The sequence below is a fragment of the Colius striatus genome, chromosome 1, assembly GCF_028858725.1.
Source record: "Colius striatus isolate bColStr4 chromosome 1, bColStr4.1.hap1, whole genome shotgun sequence".
In the NCBI taxonomy this organism is placed as follows: Eukaryota; Metazoa; Chordata; class Aves; order Coliiformes; family Coliidae; genus Colius; species Colius striatus.
In genome coordinates, this window is record NC_084759.1 from 124480455 (window position 1) to 124499036 (window position 18582).

Genomic DNA, 18582 nt, shown 5'->3' on the forward strand with positions numbered 1-18582 from the left:
AATATTTATGAGGAATATTACATTCAGAAGAGAGACTGACTGGATAATATTATTCATCCCTCCTGGATTCTGGCATTTAATTAATGCTTGCAAAGTGCTTTGAGATGCACAGATGAAAGTAATAGAAACACGTCACTGCACACCATGCATGACCCTTGTCCCAGGGGTACCTGCTCACCATACAGCTGTGACAGCTCTGAGAGATGAGGCTCCCTCCTGAATCTCTTCCCTGGGCTGAGAATGGGTCCGTATGGGGACCGAGCCTGAGGCTTTCCCACCTCAGACCCACAGCCCTGCTTCTTGCAACGCTGCATCAAGTTCAAGTGTGTTTTGGAAGCTTTATCCCTTCAGGGAATGCTATTTCTGGTAGATATTTGCAGTGACATGAACCAACTGTTTAAAAACAGGCCAGTGTTTCTGTATTACAGCATGCTGGGAAGACAAAATGCAAGCCAGAACCTATGTGAACTGAAGCATCAGCTCAATGGCCCAGAGGCCCAAGACCCTAGACGCCAGGGTCTTACATTCCCAGTCTGACTTTTCTCAGCTCTTCTTCTCCCAGGGCAGCCCCTCTCTGGCAGCTGGGGATCAAAAGAGATATTTCTATTTGAGGTCATCTGAGAGCACTTTTAAGACACTGAAGTGATGAGGCAGGCTCTGGTGGGAGAGCAGTGTCTCGGGACACAGCTTTCACAGGCTCTGGACACTGGCAAAGCAGGTGCCCATCCCATCCCATCCTGTCCTGTCCCATCTCATGCTGGAAAGTTCCTGTCTCACACAGGTAGCTCTTTCCTTGTGTTGGAATGGCTTCCTCTTTCTCCAATGACACAATCAGTGGACCAGCTGTTGTGCTTGAGACCTGATCAGTGCTGTCCCTTTGACACCTGATGGCACATTATGAACCTTGGGGCTGTGTCTGTCCGTCTCTGCTCTTCCAAAGCCTGGTAGTGTCTTACACTCTCATCCTTTAGACAAAGGGGCAAGTCACTGCTAGGAGGAGAAGAGTGGGCGGCACAGAGATGAAATCTCAGCTGTCGGGCTCAGTGGGTTTCCGCCGTTCTGGCTGAGGCTGGGATTCAGAGAGAGAGACACCAAATGTGGGTGGAAAACCACAAAAGCTCCCTCCTCCACTCTATAGAGAAGGGAAACAGCTGAGATTCAGTAGTGGTACAGGTTACCTACGAGTAACCTCACATTGGGTTTGTATGGCAAGTTTTTGGTAGCGGAGGGGCTGCATGGGTAGCTTCTGTGAGATGTGAGCAGGAGCTGGCCCCATGTCAGTCAGAGCCATATCCAGCCAGCCCCAAAACAGACTCACCACAGGCCAACGCTGATACAATCAGCAATGTTGATGGTGCCTCTGTGATAACATATTTAACAAAGGTTAAGAAACACTGCACAGCAGCTGTGAGAGAGATGTGAGAAAACATGAAACAGCCCTGTAGTCACTAAGATCTGTGAAGGAGGGGGAGGAGGTGCTTCATCCAGGCACCAGAGCAAAGATTCCCCTGCAGCCACAGAGGTCCATGACGGAGCAGAGATCCACCTGCAGCCCACAGAGAGTCTGTGCTGGACCGGGCTTCTGGTGGGAGCAGGAGCAGGTATTCTGGCAGGGGCTGTAGCCCATGGAGGAACCACACACTGGAGCAGACCATTCCTGAAGGACAGTACCCCATGCAGACAAACCATACTGGAGCAGTTAGAATCATCAGATAATAGAACAGCCCAGGTTGGATAGGACCTTGAAAGATTATCTGGTTCATCCTTTCAAGGGAAGGGGGCTCTATCAGCCTGTGCAACTGCAACCACATCTTGAAAGCCTCTAGCAATGGAGACTCTACCACATTCCTGGGGAGGTTGTTCCAGTGAATGAATGTTCTCACTGTAAAAAATGTCTTGGAACATGGAAAACTGCAGGACATGGGAAGGACCCGCATTGGAGCACTTTGTGAAGACTCCACGGTGCAGCAGGGGAACAGCACGAGCAGCAAAGCACAGCAGAGATGGAGTGCTATGAAATGCTATGTGCTATGAACTGACTACAATTCCCACTGCCTGTCACTCCACGACATCTGGGAGGAGGAAGGAGGGGCAGAAGAGTCAGGTCTGCAGTTGAGCATAGGAAGAAAAGAGAGGTGGAAAGAAGGTGGGTTTAGTTTTGTTTTTATTTCTCACTATCCTGTTCTTTTTCCAAGCTGAGCCTGTTTTTCTCATGATGGTAAATGGTGAGCAATCTCCCTGTCCTTATCTTGAGCCATGGGGCATTTTCCATCTTATCTTCTCCTGCCTTGCTGAGGAGGGGGAGTGAGAGAGGAGGAGGCTGGGTGGGCAGTTGGGTGGCCAGCCAAGGCAAACCCACCACTGCTATAAAGAAAATATTCTCTCATCTCACCTCAATTCTCAGCCATACTCTGCAGACAGTTGCCCCTCACCTATAGTCATGGATCACTTCCTTCTCTGTTATTATCTCTGTGCAATCCCTTGGTCAGGTCCAACAGTGGAGGCCTCAGAGGTGCCTCCAATTAGTGATGATGGAGGAGACAAGGTGGGAAATGGAGGTCTGCTTACTCTTACAGAGCATCAGAGGCACGGGCTGGGTCCAGACCTGCCTACCTAGCACGTTAATTTGTGAGCTTTCTTCATCTCAACTAGTTTCCAACCACTCACTTTTAAGTTTCAGCCCCATCACGGCCTCCTATTAGCTGCCATATGGCCAATAGGCTCTCTCTGTTTTACACACTCATTCTCCCCATGCGCTGCAATACATCACCTTCCGTTATGGTCTCCATTTCTGTTCACACCCACAGTCAAAATCACATGCATTTGGAAAATCTCCATCTACCTAGAGAAGCTGGCAGATGTCAGCAGAACCTGGACTGGCAGCAAGACCTTGCTGACGCCTCGGTTAGAGAGGAGGAGACAACAAGGCCAGCATCTGTTGAGCTGCTTTTTAAAAATCAGCTTCATTCCTTGTTTGTTTCAGCTGTAGCTGGGTGAGATCATTTACAGCAGGTGACAAACACAAGGAGACAAACACAGAGACAAAGGGAAAGAGGTAAGGAAACTTTCTTTCTTCTGTGAAAAGAGGCCACTGTTTTCGGTTTTTTTATGTTATAAACTTTACACAAGTTGCTGTTTCGGAAAGGGTGGGTTGGTTTTGTGCCACTTAAAGGCCTGCTGGAAAACCATCTTGAACCTTTGACTTGATAATACTTCTGGCTCTGCGATTCTCTGAGGTCTTTTAGTTTTAAGTAAGAACTGTTTCTTTCCCTAGATTTCTTTCCTTGAAAGGGGCAAAAATGGGCGTGCTACAAAAAGTTCAACCTGACTCAGAGCCTGGGGATCTTGCAGATATTTTAAACCAATGTAGAAGGAAAAACATACAATATGAGAGCCTATCACTGGTGACCGTATATCCCCAAGGGTTGGAAATGCACTGGGGAGCAGCCCTCCACCAACTGCCACTTGCTATCACTTTCTCCATGTGCCCTCCAGGAAGGGGAACTTTGTTCTAAAAAAAGCCTGAAAAACAAGAAGATGCCAGTCCCTAGCTAACTAGGCACGTCTGCTTACATCTGTAAGTGCTGAGACCAGAGGGGTCTGTTCTGCTAATCCAGGCGGAGTGGCTCACTGCCTGACACTGCCTGCCGATGCACACTGATCCCCTGGCTCAGAGCTGAGCAAGCAGGATTTCTTGGAGAAAGAGGGATCCTTTCAGTTTAAGGACACCAGAAAAGAGTCTTGCCTTCCCTTTCCATGGGCTGCCACACTGTTGAAAATGTGAGTTTGATTTCTGGTTGAATTTTTCAACTTTTGTGTAGTGTATCCTACTCAACCTTCATCAGCCACCTCAGATATTCCTCTACATGGCATGTTAAGGTTGAGCTCAGGTTACTTCTTGCTGTTCTCCACTAGAGACTCAACAGCCCACTAAAGTCCATGCTACACGTTACCCTCAAATCAATTTGCAGACTTTTCCTTCACCCTCCCCAGTGCTTCACAAACATGGCTGCCAAAGCTGCCTGCGTAGGGCAGAGTTAACTCATCTAAGTGAAGCATCCGTCCTGTTCCCACTTGCAGTTCTCAGGCAGTGCCTACCCCATCAGCCCCAGCCTTGCATGGAGACTCTCTACTTACCAGGGAAAAACCCAGGAAGGATACATTTTTTCTCTCAGTGGGCAGATACATGTCATTTTGCTGTGCTGAGCTTGTAAATATAGATATAGACCCTATTCTCATCTGGGCTGCTCACCAAGTAAACTGAATGGTAAGGTCTTTCTGTAACTGTTTTGAGAGCCATCTTAATGATACCTGAACACCATCCCAAGCATACACATGGCTTGGGAGGGCGATGGAGGGCCTGCTTTCGGAAGGCACCTCCATGTTTGTCACAGCTTCCAGTGGCTTTAGAAAGTCACCCTGGGTTGCAGTTGCAAACTGCAGGGTGAAAGATGGTTTGCGGAGCCAGAAAGAGGAGGGTTAGGACAAGAGAGTGTAGGTGGAGGGGGAAAAGTTCAGAAAACAAGTGCTGATATGCCTGTGAAGCAAAGGCAGGTTTTGGCTTCCCCTTGTGCCGCCGGAGGTGTTAGAGACCAGAGGGAGCAGGCTGCGGAGACGGAGCCGCTCCATGCAGGTCCAAGCACACAGCTAGGCCAAAGGCCTCTGTGGCTGAAGAGTTTGGCCAGTGCTGATGTGGCGGCCTGGCCGCCCTGCCTTATTCTGACAACAGGACCTCTCTCTGAGGGGATTGGCAGCATCCCCTCCTTGGCCCGGTGGACCCTGCTCCTGCACTTCCCTCTTGCAGTACATCCAAAGGGCAGTGGTAGCTCTCAGATGAAGGGCCAGAAGGTACTCAAGGGGAAACTGAGGCAGGGCTGGCCAGTCTGGGGGAGTCAGTGCAGCTCATGAAATGACTTTCACTGCTATTGTCTTTTTGCTCTCTGCTGGCAATTTTTGTTGCATTTCATAGAACAGTTTGGGTTAGAAGAGATCTTAAAGATCACATAGTTCCAACTCCCTGCCATGAACAGGGATACTTTCCACTAGATTGGGTTGCTCAAAGCCCCATCCAACCTGGCTTTAAACACTTCCAGTGCTTCACCACCCTCACAGGGAAGAACTTCCTAATATCTAATCTAAATCTACCCCCTTTCAGTTTGGAGCCATTACTCCCTGTTCTGTCATTACATGCCCTTGTAAAAAGTCCCCAGCTTTCTTGTAAACCCTTTTAGGCACTGAAAGGCTGCTCCGTGGTCTCTGCAGGGCCTTCTTTTCTCCAGGCTGAACTACTCGAACTCTCTCAGTCTGCCTTCATAGTAGGCAGATGTTCCAGCTCTCTGATCATCTCTGTGGCCTTTGTCTGGACCCTCTCCAACAGGTCTGCGTCCTTCTTATGTTGATGGCTTCAAGTGGAGTCTCACAAGAGTGGAGTAGAGGTGGAGAATCCCCTCCCTTGCCCTACTGGCCACACTTCCCTTGATGCGGCCCAGGATACAGTTGGCTTTCTGCGCTGCGAGAGCACATTGCTGGCTCATATTCAGCTTTTCATCCACCAACACCCCCAAGCCCTTCTTCTCCTCAGGGCTGCTCTCAATCCACTCTCCAACCAGCTTGCATTTATTTCAGATTGCCTCAACCTAGGTGCAGGACCTTGGTCTCCTACCCTCCTTGTTGCTGACACATGATTGCTTTAACACTAATAAGTAATTTCAAAGAAACTGCTACTCATTAAAAGAGCTGGATCAGATTTTCTTTAGATTTTTAAAGTGAGAAAAAGAGAAGTCATGCTCTGTAACCCAGAGCCCTGGAGCCAAGCCCAAACGATGCCAAGGGGCAGGTGGGTCCCTGGGCTCTGTGCCGGCAGCTGCTGCAGGGTACTCACGGAGGCAGCAGCCCAGAGCACTAGTTACAGAAGGGAGCTGGGGCCCCTGCCCCCCCCCCGCCCTGCTGACAGATCAAAGGTGCAGCCACAAGCAAGAGCGAGAGCAGAAAACAAAACCACACTGCATGAAAGAGGCACACACCAAGAGCAGGAGCTGGCCTACTCTGCACAAAGAGCGGTTGCCAGGTTTTTTGTTTCGTTGAGGTTCTTTCTCTTTAATTACAGTTTCCTCCTGTGTCATGCCAGTGCCAGCCCAGGGAGAGCTGTCTGCAGCCATCGCCCACTGGGGCTCGGCACAGGCGTCGGGGGAGTGAGCCCCCCTCCCAAGCAGATGTCCCTCAGGCCACTTGGTCCTGCAGGCATCGTTCCCCAGAGCAAGACTGCTTAGCCACTCAGCTCTTATTTTCCTATTCCTCAGAGAGGCAGGGATTATTAAAATAAGTCAAGAAGGAAATTAAACCAGTTTAATAAAAAGAAGGAAGTTAAAATGAAATGGAAATCGATGTTCACTTGGGAGGGAGCCCTGCTCTTCTATCTCTAGATGTGCTAATAAATCAAATATGCCTGGACTGTTTCTGGCACAGAGGCCAACTGGCCTGCGCTATTAAACTCACTTAAGTTCCAAATGGCTAAATGCCAGATGCCTAATGGGAGTGGTCCCTGGCCCATGCTAACACCTAAATGCATCCCTGGAGTTGCTTGGAAGAGCAAGAGCCGTCCCAGGCCAAAAATATGTCAGGAGATGTTCTAGTGATTTAACAGGACTGACAGAGTGTGTTCCAGTGCCTGGGGACATTCCCTGACACCACGTAATTTCTGAGTATCACCACAAGATACAGCTGGGCTGCCTGTAAGGAGAGTGATGGTCTGCTACAGGCATCCTCTAATGAGAGTGGCTTGCTCTGTTGACATACCAGCACCTTGCTCACCCAGATCTGTAAACTGCAGAGTAGCACCTGTGATCTGGCCTGCAGGGATGCTCAAGGAGGTAGAAAAATTAGGGGTAGTGGGGTGAGAGTTGGCAATAAATAGGAATTGGCATGCATGAGAAGTAGGGATGAACAGGGTGTGAGAGAAAAAGAGTGTGAAAGAAACACTAGCTGAAGGCAACCCATTCTCCCCACTGAGTTGTAATGTGTAGGTGGTAAACATCATATTGTAGAGATCTGTCACAGAAATACAAAGATTAGTGTGAATGAAGTAGGAATGCCAAGACGTGTGAAACCATGAGAAGAAACAGAAAAACAAAGATGCATCAGTCTGCACCTACAGAGCTGCACCAAGGTCAGCAGGTCACCGGTCCCACGGTGCTCTGCTCGTGTGGTTTTGTTCAAGTAGAATGGAGGTGAAGAATGAACTGCGAAGCTATACCACCACAGGAAAATTGAGATTCCCAGCCAAAACAAAATTATGGGGTGTGACTCAGTGGTTTCATTAATTTTCACCTGTTCCATTACCTTCAGGTTTTATAGAAAGTTTAATGACTTAAAAAATATGAAACCCAGCACTGACCATGTTGATTTGTAGGTATCACTTTAGGGTGGGGGTTGACTTTTCTTCCTAATCTCGCTGGGACAGGTGACATGAGTGGTGTCCCAGTGGTGATGAAGTTTCTTCTATTATCTCAGGAATGGATCTTATTCAGGGCCTAACACCACTTCTCAGTTATAGAGGTTACTTTCAAGTGACTGCCTTGTTGCTGCCACCTTCTTTGTTCCGTAGAATGGCCCAGAAAACTGCTTGACCACCAATACAGCATCTTGCTAGAAGTGGTCTCCAATCACATGTACTGGCTCTTTTTTTTTTTCCCCACTTTTTTTGCACAAAACAGCTCCTGCAAATATTCCCTGGGGCTGGGTTGGGTTTTTTGCTTTGCTCGAGGCAACCTACAGATCTTCTCTGACTGTACCTTTGCCATCTATTTCTCTTCTGATGGTGCACATGGCTGCTGCTCTTGCACCTGTATTTTTCATATGCACATCTGTGTGCCTCTGTCTAGCTGTCAGATTGTCAGACTGACCTGATCTCCATGGAAATATAGTGCTGATGTTTTCATCTACTCTTTGATATTTCATGTGCTCTAATCATTTACATTAATTTCAATATTAAATTATCCTCTAATGGAATATATTGTACTTGATATTGTACATAATACACATACATGCTGTATAAAATTATTCTTGCATTTCTTTTGAGTTCAATCCCATTATGACTCCAGCCTTGAGTCTACCTAATTGCTTTTGGCACGTAGAGTGCCTGCTTTCGGAGAAGTGAGGTAGCCTCACTGTTTTCTCTCCCTCCCCAGAGCAGTTAACCTCCTTGGCTTCTTTTTTGTGATACATGCCTTGGTTTAGAGATGGAGAGCTCAGTGGTATCCCCGCACCAGCAGCCATAGTCACCTTGTCAGCCCATCCAGTTGCAGCTGCTACTAGCACTTGATCTCTGCTACAGTTGGATACTTTATCTAATTTGATAATTCACCTTAACATGGTAGTTAGCTCACAGTTTCCACTTAAGGTTTTGTAGCCATTGGTGCAAACTGGTTTTTTTGCGTCTCGCTCTTCCCTTTTCCCCAAACTTTTTGTTGAACAGTTCTAAGAATTCAAAGAAGTCTTTCCAACAACATCACATTTGGTGGTCATCAAGATTTTTAAGGTAAGAAATAAGTAGACAAAAAACAAAGAAAAACATTAACAAAAGCCTAAAACGTGGCCTTAATCATAGAATCACAGAGTTGCAGAGAGGAGGTCTCCAGCCCAACCCAGCTGTGAGCTGGGTTGACTCTAAAACTACAACATATCACTCAGGGCCTGGGGAATGTCTGAATATCTTCAAGGCTGCAGATTGCCAGACATCTCTATTCCAACGCTGAACCACCTTGAGCAGGAAGAAATTTTTCATACATCTTAGTCAACAGTTCCTTGCTGCGACCTATGGCTGCTGTCTCTTGTTTCCCTTCTGTGCACATCTAGGAAGCATGTGGCTCCTTCTTCTCTACGTAATAACCTTTAGATAATGGGAGACTGCAATTAGATGCCACCTTGGCTCTCTTCTCTCTACCAAACACAGCACTCTGTCTCTCCCTGTATATCATGTGCTTCAATCTTCTCACCACTAGCTCTCCATCAGACTTTGCCCAATTTCTTGGCGTCTCTCTCATATTGGGGGCCCAAAACTGGATGGTGTATCTTTGATGAGACCTCTGGTGTGCCAAATGGAGGGAAATCATTACTTCCCTCAGCCTGCTGGCTATGCTTTTGCTAATGCAGCCTTGTATGTGTTTAGCCTTAATTGCCACAAAAGCGATGATAACCTACCACAGAGAAGTAAAAAAATCACAGAACTCTTGGCAATATAAACACCTGCAGTCCAATGAATGCTAGAAAACTAGAGATGAGTAAAACAAAATGTGTAATACCAAAGTCTAGGGGGAAGCCCTGCAGCTGGATTCTTTGCTGAAACATGGGGCTCTGGTGATTATGCCAATGAGTTTCCACTTTGCTGCACGGAAGGATCGTGGGTATTGACTGGGAACATGGGCCCCATCCACCAAGGTCTGAAAATCAACCATTATTAACAGAGCATTTGGGTCTTCCATGACAGCATCCCCTGGCAGTGACAGCATTTGCAGCCCTGCAGTTCCGGCAGCAATGGAGTCACGTGGCTCAGTGGTGAGCAGCACGCTTGCTGTCTTCTTGATTCTGCATCTGGGTGAGTCCTCAGCTCAACTAACCCTCCCAGTTCTTACAGCCTTTCCACAAGCCTCACAACATTTGGAGTGTCTTCGGGCTTCTCCCAGTTTACCATAGAACATACCTCACACAGTTTACAGCAGGGTCATTCCAGCATGAAGCTCTGACAGCTGCATTCTTCATTCATTCTTAGCCACCCATGCACCCCACACCAACAGCTCTGTGGGGCAATGCAGTGGAGATTAGGATACGGGAGCTAGAAGCTGAGAAGCTCCCTCACATCCGTGTCCTGTTACTTCAGAGGCAGCCTGGACAGCTCAAGTGTCGGGACTCGGGTTGTCCCCAGGCTGCCTGCTGAGCCTGTCAACCAAAACCAGGATGTCTGGAGCATCACCAGGTCTGGGGAGCTGCCCTCTAAAGATGTAGGACTGCGCTTCCTGTGGGAGCCAGTGTGCACACCGAGCTCAGAGTGGAAAATACCACCCTCTACACTGCTTCCAGCTGCCTGGGCAAAAACCTGTGTTTTGCATCACGTATTTGCCCTCACAAATGTTATGCTGCTGGCTTGCTTAGTTCAACTGCTAATCTTATATGGTTTGGTGGACTTTTTCAGTGCTCATTTTCCAAGAAAGGAAGGTGACTGAATAAGGCCAAGCCCACGTTTCTGAGATACACAGCTTGGATTCCCATGGCTGCAGAAGAAAGACTGGAAAACGTTTGTACACCCTAGAGCCATAAAGCAAAGAAAAATATACCAACTCTTATTAATAACATTTAGAATTTCAGAGTTTAGGATAAAATCATCATCTTCTGTGGTCCAATGTACAATTATTGAAAATCTGTATTGGCACTGTTGCAGATACCTCTTGGAGGAACATGCAACTTGCAGAAAACCCTCCATTAAACCCATGTAAGCTTTGAAAATTTGCACTCCCATGGGAAATCTACAGGTTAGGCAGCTCTGAGAGCTTACCAGAAGGGAGGCAGGAGACCACAAACTTCTTATTCACTCTCGTTCCTCTGGCAACTCCATCTCTTTCTCATGGTCTCCCGCAGAAATCCTCTTTACAATGAAGGAAATAAAGTGGGGCATTGACATGAGCAAATGCTACCATGCTGTATGCAAGCCCCAAATTTATTGTAAAGAATTACATCACCTCAGTTTTTGTTTTTACATCCTACTGACCTTCAGATTTTGCCTGTTTTCCATTCTCACACTGCTGCTTCTCACACTCACAACAGCGCGTTCCATAACATTACCTCATTTGCCCACAATCAGTCTCATAATATGAAGGTCAGTTTACATTTTTTGCTAATTACCAGTTGTTTATTCCCACGCAGGAACCTGATGTTAGGCCAGCCTTCTTTCTTTTTTACTTTACCTTTTCATTTTCCTGGGTCCTTAGTCTCGCTCCACACAAAAATTTAAAGATGAGGTGAGCAAATCTGCCAGTGATGCCTCAAGTCTTGACTGGTGAGTGCAGAAGGGCTGGCAGGTGCTGTCAGTACACCAAAACCGCTACCAGTAGGACGACTAAATCTTGTCCAGTGAAAAAAAGTTTTTTTCAGTAAAACTATTGACAATTCAAAGTTGTGAATGATGGTGAATCCTCCACAACCGTTGGTATTTTCCCTATTTCTGAGTGTATGTGAAACAGAATAGCCATTAGCCAAATAAAGAGCCTAAAGTGGAGCTGAAGGAAGCTATGGAGCTGAAAAGAAAATGAATTGATTGATTCTTTGATTGATTGACTGATTGATTGATAAGACAGAGGAGTGAAAAATCCAGAAACTGAGGATAATCTTCTCAGCATGTGGGGAAAGGAAGAGAAACATCTGAGTCTTTCTGGAGGGATGGGAAGTATTCACCAAGCCACACTTCAGAAACTGAATGTATGCCTCTTTTGGTGGGTATTGACTTTCAGGTCTAACCCTCGTTATGGCTCAGCAAAATCAACTCCAAATTGGGGTCACAGGACGGGCGGTGATCCTGAACTGCAGAGGTGTACCTCGTGACACACGCGTGACCTGGAAGTACTATAAGGCTGTGATAAGGTTGTATACAACTACTCATTTGAAAGGTATGGCTTCCAATTCATCCTGACCGTCATTATATGCCTGAGAAGCTTCTTCACTCCAAACCAAGTTTATTTTTTTCAAAAGGCAAAGCTCCTATGACTGAGCGATCTGAAATTGACCCCAAAAGCAAGCACCTGAAGGTGCTGGACTTAAGGCTCTCCGATGCTGGCATCTACACCTGTGAATATGGCACTCACGCAGTCAGTATCTCACTGCATGTCTTTCAATGTGAGTGATTGGAGGGGCATTTATCCATCAGGAGGGGAGGAGGGAGGATACCATAGAGCTTGGAGAGATATCTCTGATGGGATTCTTTATCCAGCTGCCATTTCTTCTGGCCTGGGTTACCATATTTCATTTCTCCTCCATTTCCAAGGCCCAAAGTGTCCATATTCTCTTTGCTGTAACACTTGGTTGACTTACTGGCTGCGCTTTTTCTCTCTACAGTGACGATCTCTTCAGATGGGCACTTCCTGCCAAATGAAGTCCCCAAGCTGACTTTAACGCAAAATTCATCCCATCCTCTACCCAATCTCAACATCACATTATTTAACAGTAATAATATTGTGGTAAGACCAAACCTCCTGCAAAACCACATTCGTCAAAGCTACACGTTGGAGTTGATGCAACTGAAGGCTACGGACAGCGGGACCTGGATGTGTCACGTCCATTCAGACTCTCCATTGATTAATCAGAACATCCCCTTTGATGTGAAGGTATTAGGTATGCAACAACAAAACCACAACTCACACATAGGCTCAGGAACCCATGCTCCCTCCAGCTCAGGAACTGAGCTTTCACTTTCCAGCACTCCAAGCAATGGTGCTCTAGGATCAATTTCCTAGGGCCTATCCTATCCCACACTTGCTCCCATTTTCCTCTCTGGGCTTGGTGAGGAGATGATCCTCCTCTCCTATGGGATCCGTTCTCAGCTCTAATGAGCTCGGGAGCTTTGGATCTTTCAACCTTTTCTCAGATACTGTTTATCCCTCCTGACATATCTTGTGGATTTTCTCTAAGTCCTCCTTCAATTGAGCACAGCATGCATCTCTCCAGATCAAGAGTAGACACAGGGGAGCATAGCCATGGCTTTCCCTGCCTCTATATTCCTTGTCTCTTCTGAATTCAGGTTTTGAGAATCCAGATTTGGAAACAAAATATGCAACCGTTGATAGCCCTGTCATCTTGTCATGGCATCTCAACTTCCAGGAGATAAAATGGAAAGGAGGTTTCACAGGAAAACTGATTTGGAAACAACAGGAGAGTGCAACTTTTCAAGAGCTACTTCACTTCAGCATCACAGCACAAGGAGAGCTGAATGAGACCAAAAAAAGCAGCCGCTTTAATTTTGAGATCCCTCAAAATAAGCCAAAAAGTACCATAGAAATTAAACTCCTCAAAGTCCATTTCAGCCAGTCTGGACAGTACCAGTGTGAGCTGGCATACAATGGAAGACAAGTGCAGAGCAAGATTGAGCTGGTGGTGATGAAAGGTGAGAGAAAGAGAAGTGGGTCAAGAGATGAGGAGCTGCAGAAACCTGTAAGCCAGAAGAGTATGCCATAGGTAGACCAATCTCCTCTCGCTCACATGTCCTTTTCTTACCTCTACAGTCTCAGCTCACCCTGTTGGGCCTCTCCCCAGAGGGGCTGAGATGACTCTGCTCTGCCAGGTCTCCAGCCCACTCCCATCCAAAGCCCACTTATGCTGGGAACGTGTGAATGGGACTTGGAAGGATGTCAGGAAGTCAAAGCAGCACGAAGTAAAGGTGGAAGTGAATGTCAGTGCTGCAGGGTTGTGGAACTGTCGCCTCATAGAAGCCAACGTCACAAAGATCAGCCTTAACTACCCCGTGGGTATGGAGATTAGCATCATGTCTCTGCCTCCACTCAAAAGCCTTAAAATTCTCTTTGTTTCTGTGTCTGAATACTTTTCTCCTTCCACAGAGGAAGCTTCTGCTTGGATTAGCTACATGGTAACTGGAGCAAGTATTGGAGGCAGCATATTGGTGCTTGGCCTTGCATGCCTGTGCATCGTCAGTGGTATAAGCTGGCAGCGGAGAAGGGTGAGTGCCCTGGTCTCTGTGAAAGGTGAAGAGATAACAGTCTGCTCAAACCATAGAAAGAGCCTGATTTTCTGTCTGGGTGGGGGGCAGAACAGATAAAGGGTCAATCCTTAGACTCAAAGCAAATGGTTAGAGATGGACAGTCTGCAGATGTCAGACAGGACTTTGCTACCAGCTCAGGGGAAAGTATTTGAAGCGTAAAAATATCCAATCATTATTTGTCCCTTCTCTCTTGGTAGCAACGAGCAAAAAGGATGGCACGAGCAAGACAACACTTGCTGGAAAACAAGACATGTCAGTGTCAACAGTAAGTGGCAATGAAGGCACCCAGAATGGGCAAAGATGCTGGTTTCAAGACAGGGGAACTGGATGATCGAGCAGGAAAAAACAGAGCTTGAGCCTGCTCGGTGCTAGAGCACAGCTGCATTTCAGCATTCTCAGCTCTTACTCATGTTAAGTCACACTTAGGAGTTACGACCTCTGTTTAATGTACTTCCTGTTATGTCCAAAACCCATGGTAGCACTTTTGAGCAGAGTGGTTTCATTTGAATTACTCCAATGTTGAGAGATGTTAGCTAAACCCAGGCAGGAGCTTCAGAGCCCTTGGACAGGTTCCACCTTGGATCTGGGACCTGGATATTGAGGTTGTAGAGGTAGAAGGCACACAACCAATCTCAAGGATGAAATCTAAATTTTAACAGTTGATGATGTCTATAATGTAACTCCAGCTCAGCTAGCACAGTGCTGGACTTTAACCTGTGAAAATTGCCAATAATCTTCTGGGAGAGAGGAAAAAGAAAAGTCACAGAATGCTGTGACCCGTGCCCTCTCCCAGAGGCCTTGGGTGATATGAAACATACCATCATTCCTGGTTTTTTTCATGGGAGCAAGGATTTCCCAGTAGAGAAGCAGCCCTTTTCCAGGTCTTTAAGCTTATGTTGTATCAGGCATCAGAAGCAGCTGTGGAGAAACACCGACAGCTATTGTGTAACTGGAAATGCAGAGATAAGGATAAGTGATTGCATGAACAAGATCAATGAATAAACAGGTACAGAACTGGACTTTTGCTTTAGTTTCACTGGTGGCAGTGGCAAACTGATAGTTTCACCTTTTTTTTCCCCCATTGTCATTGCAAATTCTGAATATTTGTTAGCAAATACTGCTTCAGAGCTGAAATGTACATGCAGTTGTTGGTTGGCATAACGTGTCTCAGAATTTACTTTGTTTTCACCTACTTTTTATCAAGGTTAAAAAAAAAATCCCCATAAGGAGAGGACAAAGCCCATACAAGCTACAACAAACAAAAAAACCCTAGATAAATTTGTGCAATCCAAACGCTGATACAGTTGTTCTTTAACTCTCTTTGCCTAAGTGAGCAGCTCAGTGTAACTGAAACCTCAACCACAGCCAATAGGATGCACAAGTAACTGTTTGCAACCTTAGCTACAGAGGCAGGCAGGCATTCTCTACACTACACACACACACCAAAAAAAAAGGTGGGGGGTTGTCCAGCTTGGAGCTTTGAAACTGAAGCCTTTCACCTCTGCAGTACCAGTACTCACATAATACTTTTCTCTTGCAGCCGGCTGAATAAGTAGATTGCAGCACTGGCGTCAGAAGGACAGATGAAGTCTCTGCCTGTACCTAAAGACGTGCCAGCCCACAGTGCTCTGCAAATCCACTTCCCTTTCTCCCGTTTTGATGCAATCTTTTGTTCCTTCGTCATTCTCCCAGCCTAATGCCATGGAGGGATGTTGTCTGGCTAGGAGCCGATGGGCAAGACAAGAAAACCTTAAGGGTTATGATTGACCCCTAGTTCTATAAAGAGAGACACTGAATAGAAGATATAGAGATAGATATACACACATATATACGTGCTTGTATTTTGCTCATGCACTTAATTCAACCTGTCTGTGGAACCAGTTTTATGTGCTTCTTTTATCTGTTTGAGTTACAATAAATTACTTTGGGGTTGGGATTTTTTTGTAAGTCGAACTAAATTTTTTCTAAGGCACTCTTGCCTGGTTCAAAAGCACATTTCTCCTTTCCCTGCCAGGATGTGGAATCCTGATTCTGTATCTTCCATCTCCCTGGCTGTCATGAGCCTTCCTTAAAGCACCAGCCCTCTGCTCTCTGTGAAACTTGTCCATCTGCCTTTCCTGGGCAGTCAGAGTCCTACAGTATCTCTCAGTTCCATCCCTCAGCCTGTAGCCTTCAACTCTCCCATAACAAACCAATGCACAAGTGAAAACACTACGAGCAGCAGGACAACTTAGGACTGATTTTGTCAGGAAGGCAGTTCAGGATACCAACAGCTTCTAGAAATTAGAGCCTGAAGAGGCTATTCTATCTAGTTGATCTAGAGGGTAAGTTTGGGAAAGTGATGACTGAGCCATTTCCTAGGAGAACCAACCAGACGTGGACTGAGCAGAGTGCACATAGTGCAGAGAACAGAGGCTTCTGAGAACACCACCAAAAATGATTCTCACCAACATGACTCTGTTGGTTCAAGAAGATAAGAAGAGGAAGTGAAAAAAACAGGAAATTTAGAAGTAAAAGCATGTTGCAGGGATGCTTAGAACGTGCTGAAAGAAATATACTGTTAAAATATGAACACAGAAGCCTTGTGTTTATATAAGTTATTCTCCTGTCTTCTAGTTGTGAGAAAAAAGACCTTGAGGTCTGACCAGCTGTCACTGGCTATGGTCCAGGTTGGTTTGTCTGCACTGGGCTTGCTGGGGAGAGGCAGAGTGAGGCACCAAGTTGTGGGAAGGCCCCCTGTTGCAGACACCTCACATATAGGCTGCCCAGAGCTGGAGGAAGGGGGTTCCTCTGTAGTAGTCACGCCAGCATCACACCATTGTTCACAGAGAAAAGACAGGTGGCAACAACGGCAAAGACAACACCTGTGAGCTGGGGGAAATCTTCTCCCTCCACAACCCCTTTCTCTCTTGGAGTGGGGACGCAGCCCCAGGCAGCTGTGGCAGCAGGTGTGAGCCACCACCAGTGTTGTGCCTGCTCCTCCACCATCATCCTCATGCAAACAGGGGTGATGAAGGCCCACTCTGATGCCATTTTCCTTCCCACAGCTTGCATTTGTGCACACAAAACTATATTAATTTTGGAGAAGCTTGGTCTATATCCTGATGCACAAAGTCACTCCTCCTGCTCCTGTCCTCACTCCAAACTGACAAAATACCTTGGAAGCTGGCTGAGGTCCATCAATGCTAAACAAGGCTGGGTTTAAGAAGAAGTCAGTATTGGGAGCTGTATGAGGACCGAGGAAGTGATTATGTCCCTGTACTTGGCACTGGTGAGGCTGCACCTCAAACACTGTGTCCAGTTCTGGGCCCTTCTTACAAGAAGAACATTGAGGTGCTGAAGCATGTCCAGAGACTGGCAACAAAGCTGGAGAAGGGTCTGGTGAGGAGCAGCTGAGGGAGCTGGGGATGTTTAGCCTGGAGAAGAGGAATCTGACAAGAGACCTTATTGCTCTCTACAACAACCTAAGGAGAGGTGCTGGATTCACCATCCCTGGAGATGTTCAAAAGACACAGAGATGAGGTGCTGAGGGACATGGTTTAGTGACGGGTTTGGCAGTGCTAGTTAGTGGTTGGACTTGATGATCTTAAAGGTCTTTTCCAAACAGAATAATTACATGATTCTATGAAAATTACTATGCAGGGTCAGTGGTAATCCACATAATGATCATGACAAAGTGCTTTGCATAGTCCCCTGAATCAGAAATAACCCGTTCCTGTAGTCCAGACACTTCTCCTTAAATAAAAGCTCACGTACTCAAGTCTGCCTCTCTTTCAGCTCACATGGGTGTTAGGGGAGGACGGATTATCTTGTGCCACCTGATCCCTGGGTGGGACGAAGCAGCATGCTGAGTGAGTGTCCGTCAGCTCCTCCAGCACTGCTGCTATCTCCAGCACTCCAACATTCACCTGACAGCTGACTCAACCACTTCTGTACATAAACCTTGATTTTTTCCACAAGAGGATCAGTCTGACAAAAAAAAAAACCCAAACCCTAAGCTCAAAGATCCTATATCCCAGCACAGGGCCCACCAAAGACAGCCTGTTTGGGCGGAAAAGCATGGGTAGCAGAGGCTCCACTCTAGGCTTCCCTCTCTTTTGGGTTTTTTTTTGGCATCTCTCTTGTCTGTGTCTTTTCACATGACAACCTTCTTTATTCCCTACATGCACAGACTGCCCTGATTGAGAGAAAAGTCATCCACAGAGCAAGCCCTAGATGGGCTTTTCTTTCCGTCTGAGTGCAATACTGAAAGCTTTCAGTGTGGGCTTCAAGGCAGTATGGAGGTTCAGGCCAGATAAGATTAAGCTTTCACAAAACACAAATCTTGATATAGAAGCACCTGATGAGTCCCCAGCTGGAGAGGACTACAGTAGCATCTTGTCCAGGCCCATTCTGACACAACACACTGTCCTCAGGGCCTGTGCGGCAGGTAATACTGTGACCATGATGCTCCTGTGTGGCTCACAGCAGCGAGAAGTCTGGTGTCCCTATCAGATAGCCTTTGTGTGGTCTCTTCCTTGTGGCATCCCAGGGCTTCACAGGTTGTGTTCTACGTATCCTGGTCCTCTTTCTCAGGAGGCATTGAGGACTTCTCCCTTGGTTAGGTATTGCAAGGATGTATCTACACCATGCCATGGAATAATGCCTCTGCATGACACAAGCCACAGTGATATACAGCCCTATAAAGCACCAAATGCAATCACAGACGTATTTTATCATGTGGTGACAGCTCATCAGAGCAGCCCTGAGAACATGGTAGGGCTCAGAATGGCATACATGGCAAAAAGACAATGGCAACAAGAGCTCTGTGCAGTGATGTGGAAACA

The 18582-nt window shown here is 46.7% G+C and overlaps 1 protein-coding gene across 2 annotated transcripts; it reads left to right on the top strand.

The window, feature by feature from the left end:
• Window positions 1-2833: 2833 nt before the first annotated feature.
• On the top strand, window positions 2834-15678 carry CD4 (CD4 molecule). 2 transcript variants are annotated; one of them, XM_061988769.1, is made up of 10 exons: window positions 2834-3055; window positions 9485-9592; window positions 11499-11654; window positions 11737-11880; window positions 12100-12375; window positions 12782-13144; window positions 13263-13505; window positions 13596-13714; window positions 13954-14021; window positions 15297-15678. In XM_061988769.1, the coding sequence occupies exons 2-10, from the start codon at window positions 9532-9534 to the stop codon at window positions 15310-15312; spliced, it is 1446 nt and encodes a 481-aa protein (XP_061844753.1). In that variant the 5' UTR covers window positions 2834-3055; window positions 9485-9531; the 3' UTR covers window positions 15313-15678. The 2 variants fall into 2 exon arrangements, with proteins under 2 accessions (XP_061844753.1, XP_061844754.1); XM_061988770.1 differs by having other exon boundaries at window positions 13954-14008.
• Window positions 15679-18582: the final 2904 nt, after the last annotated feature.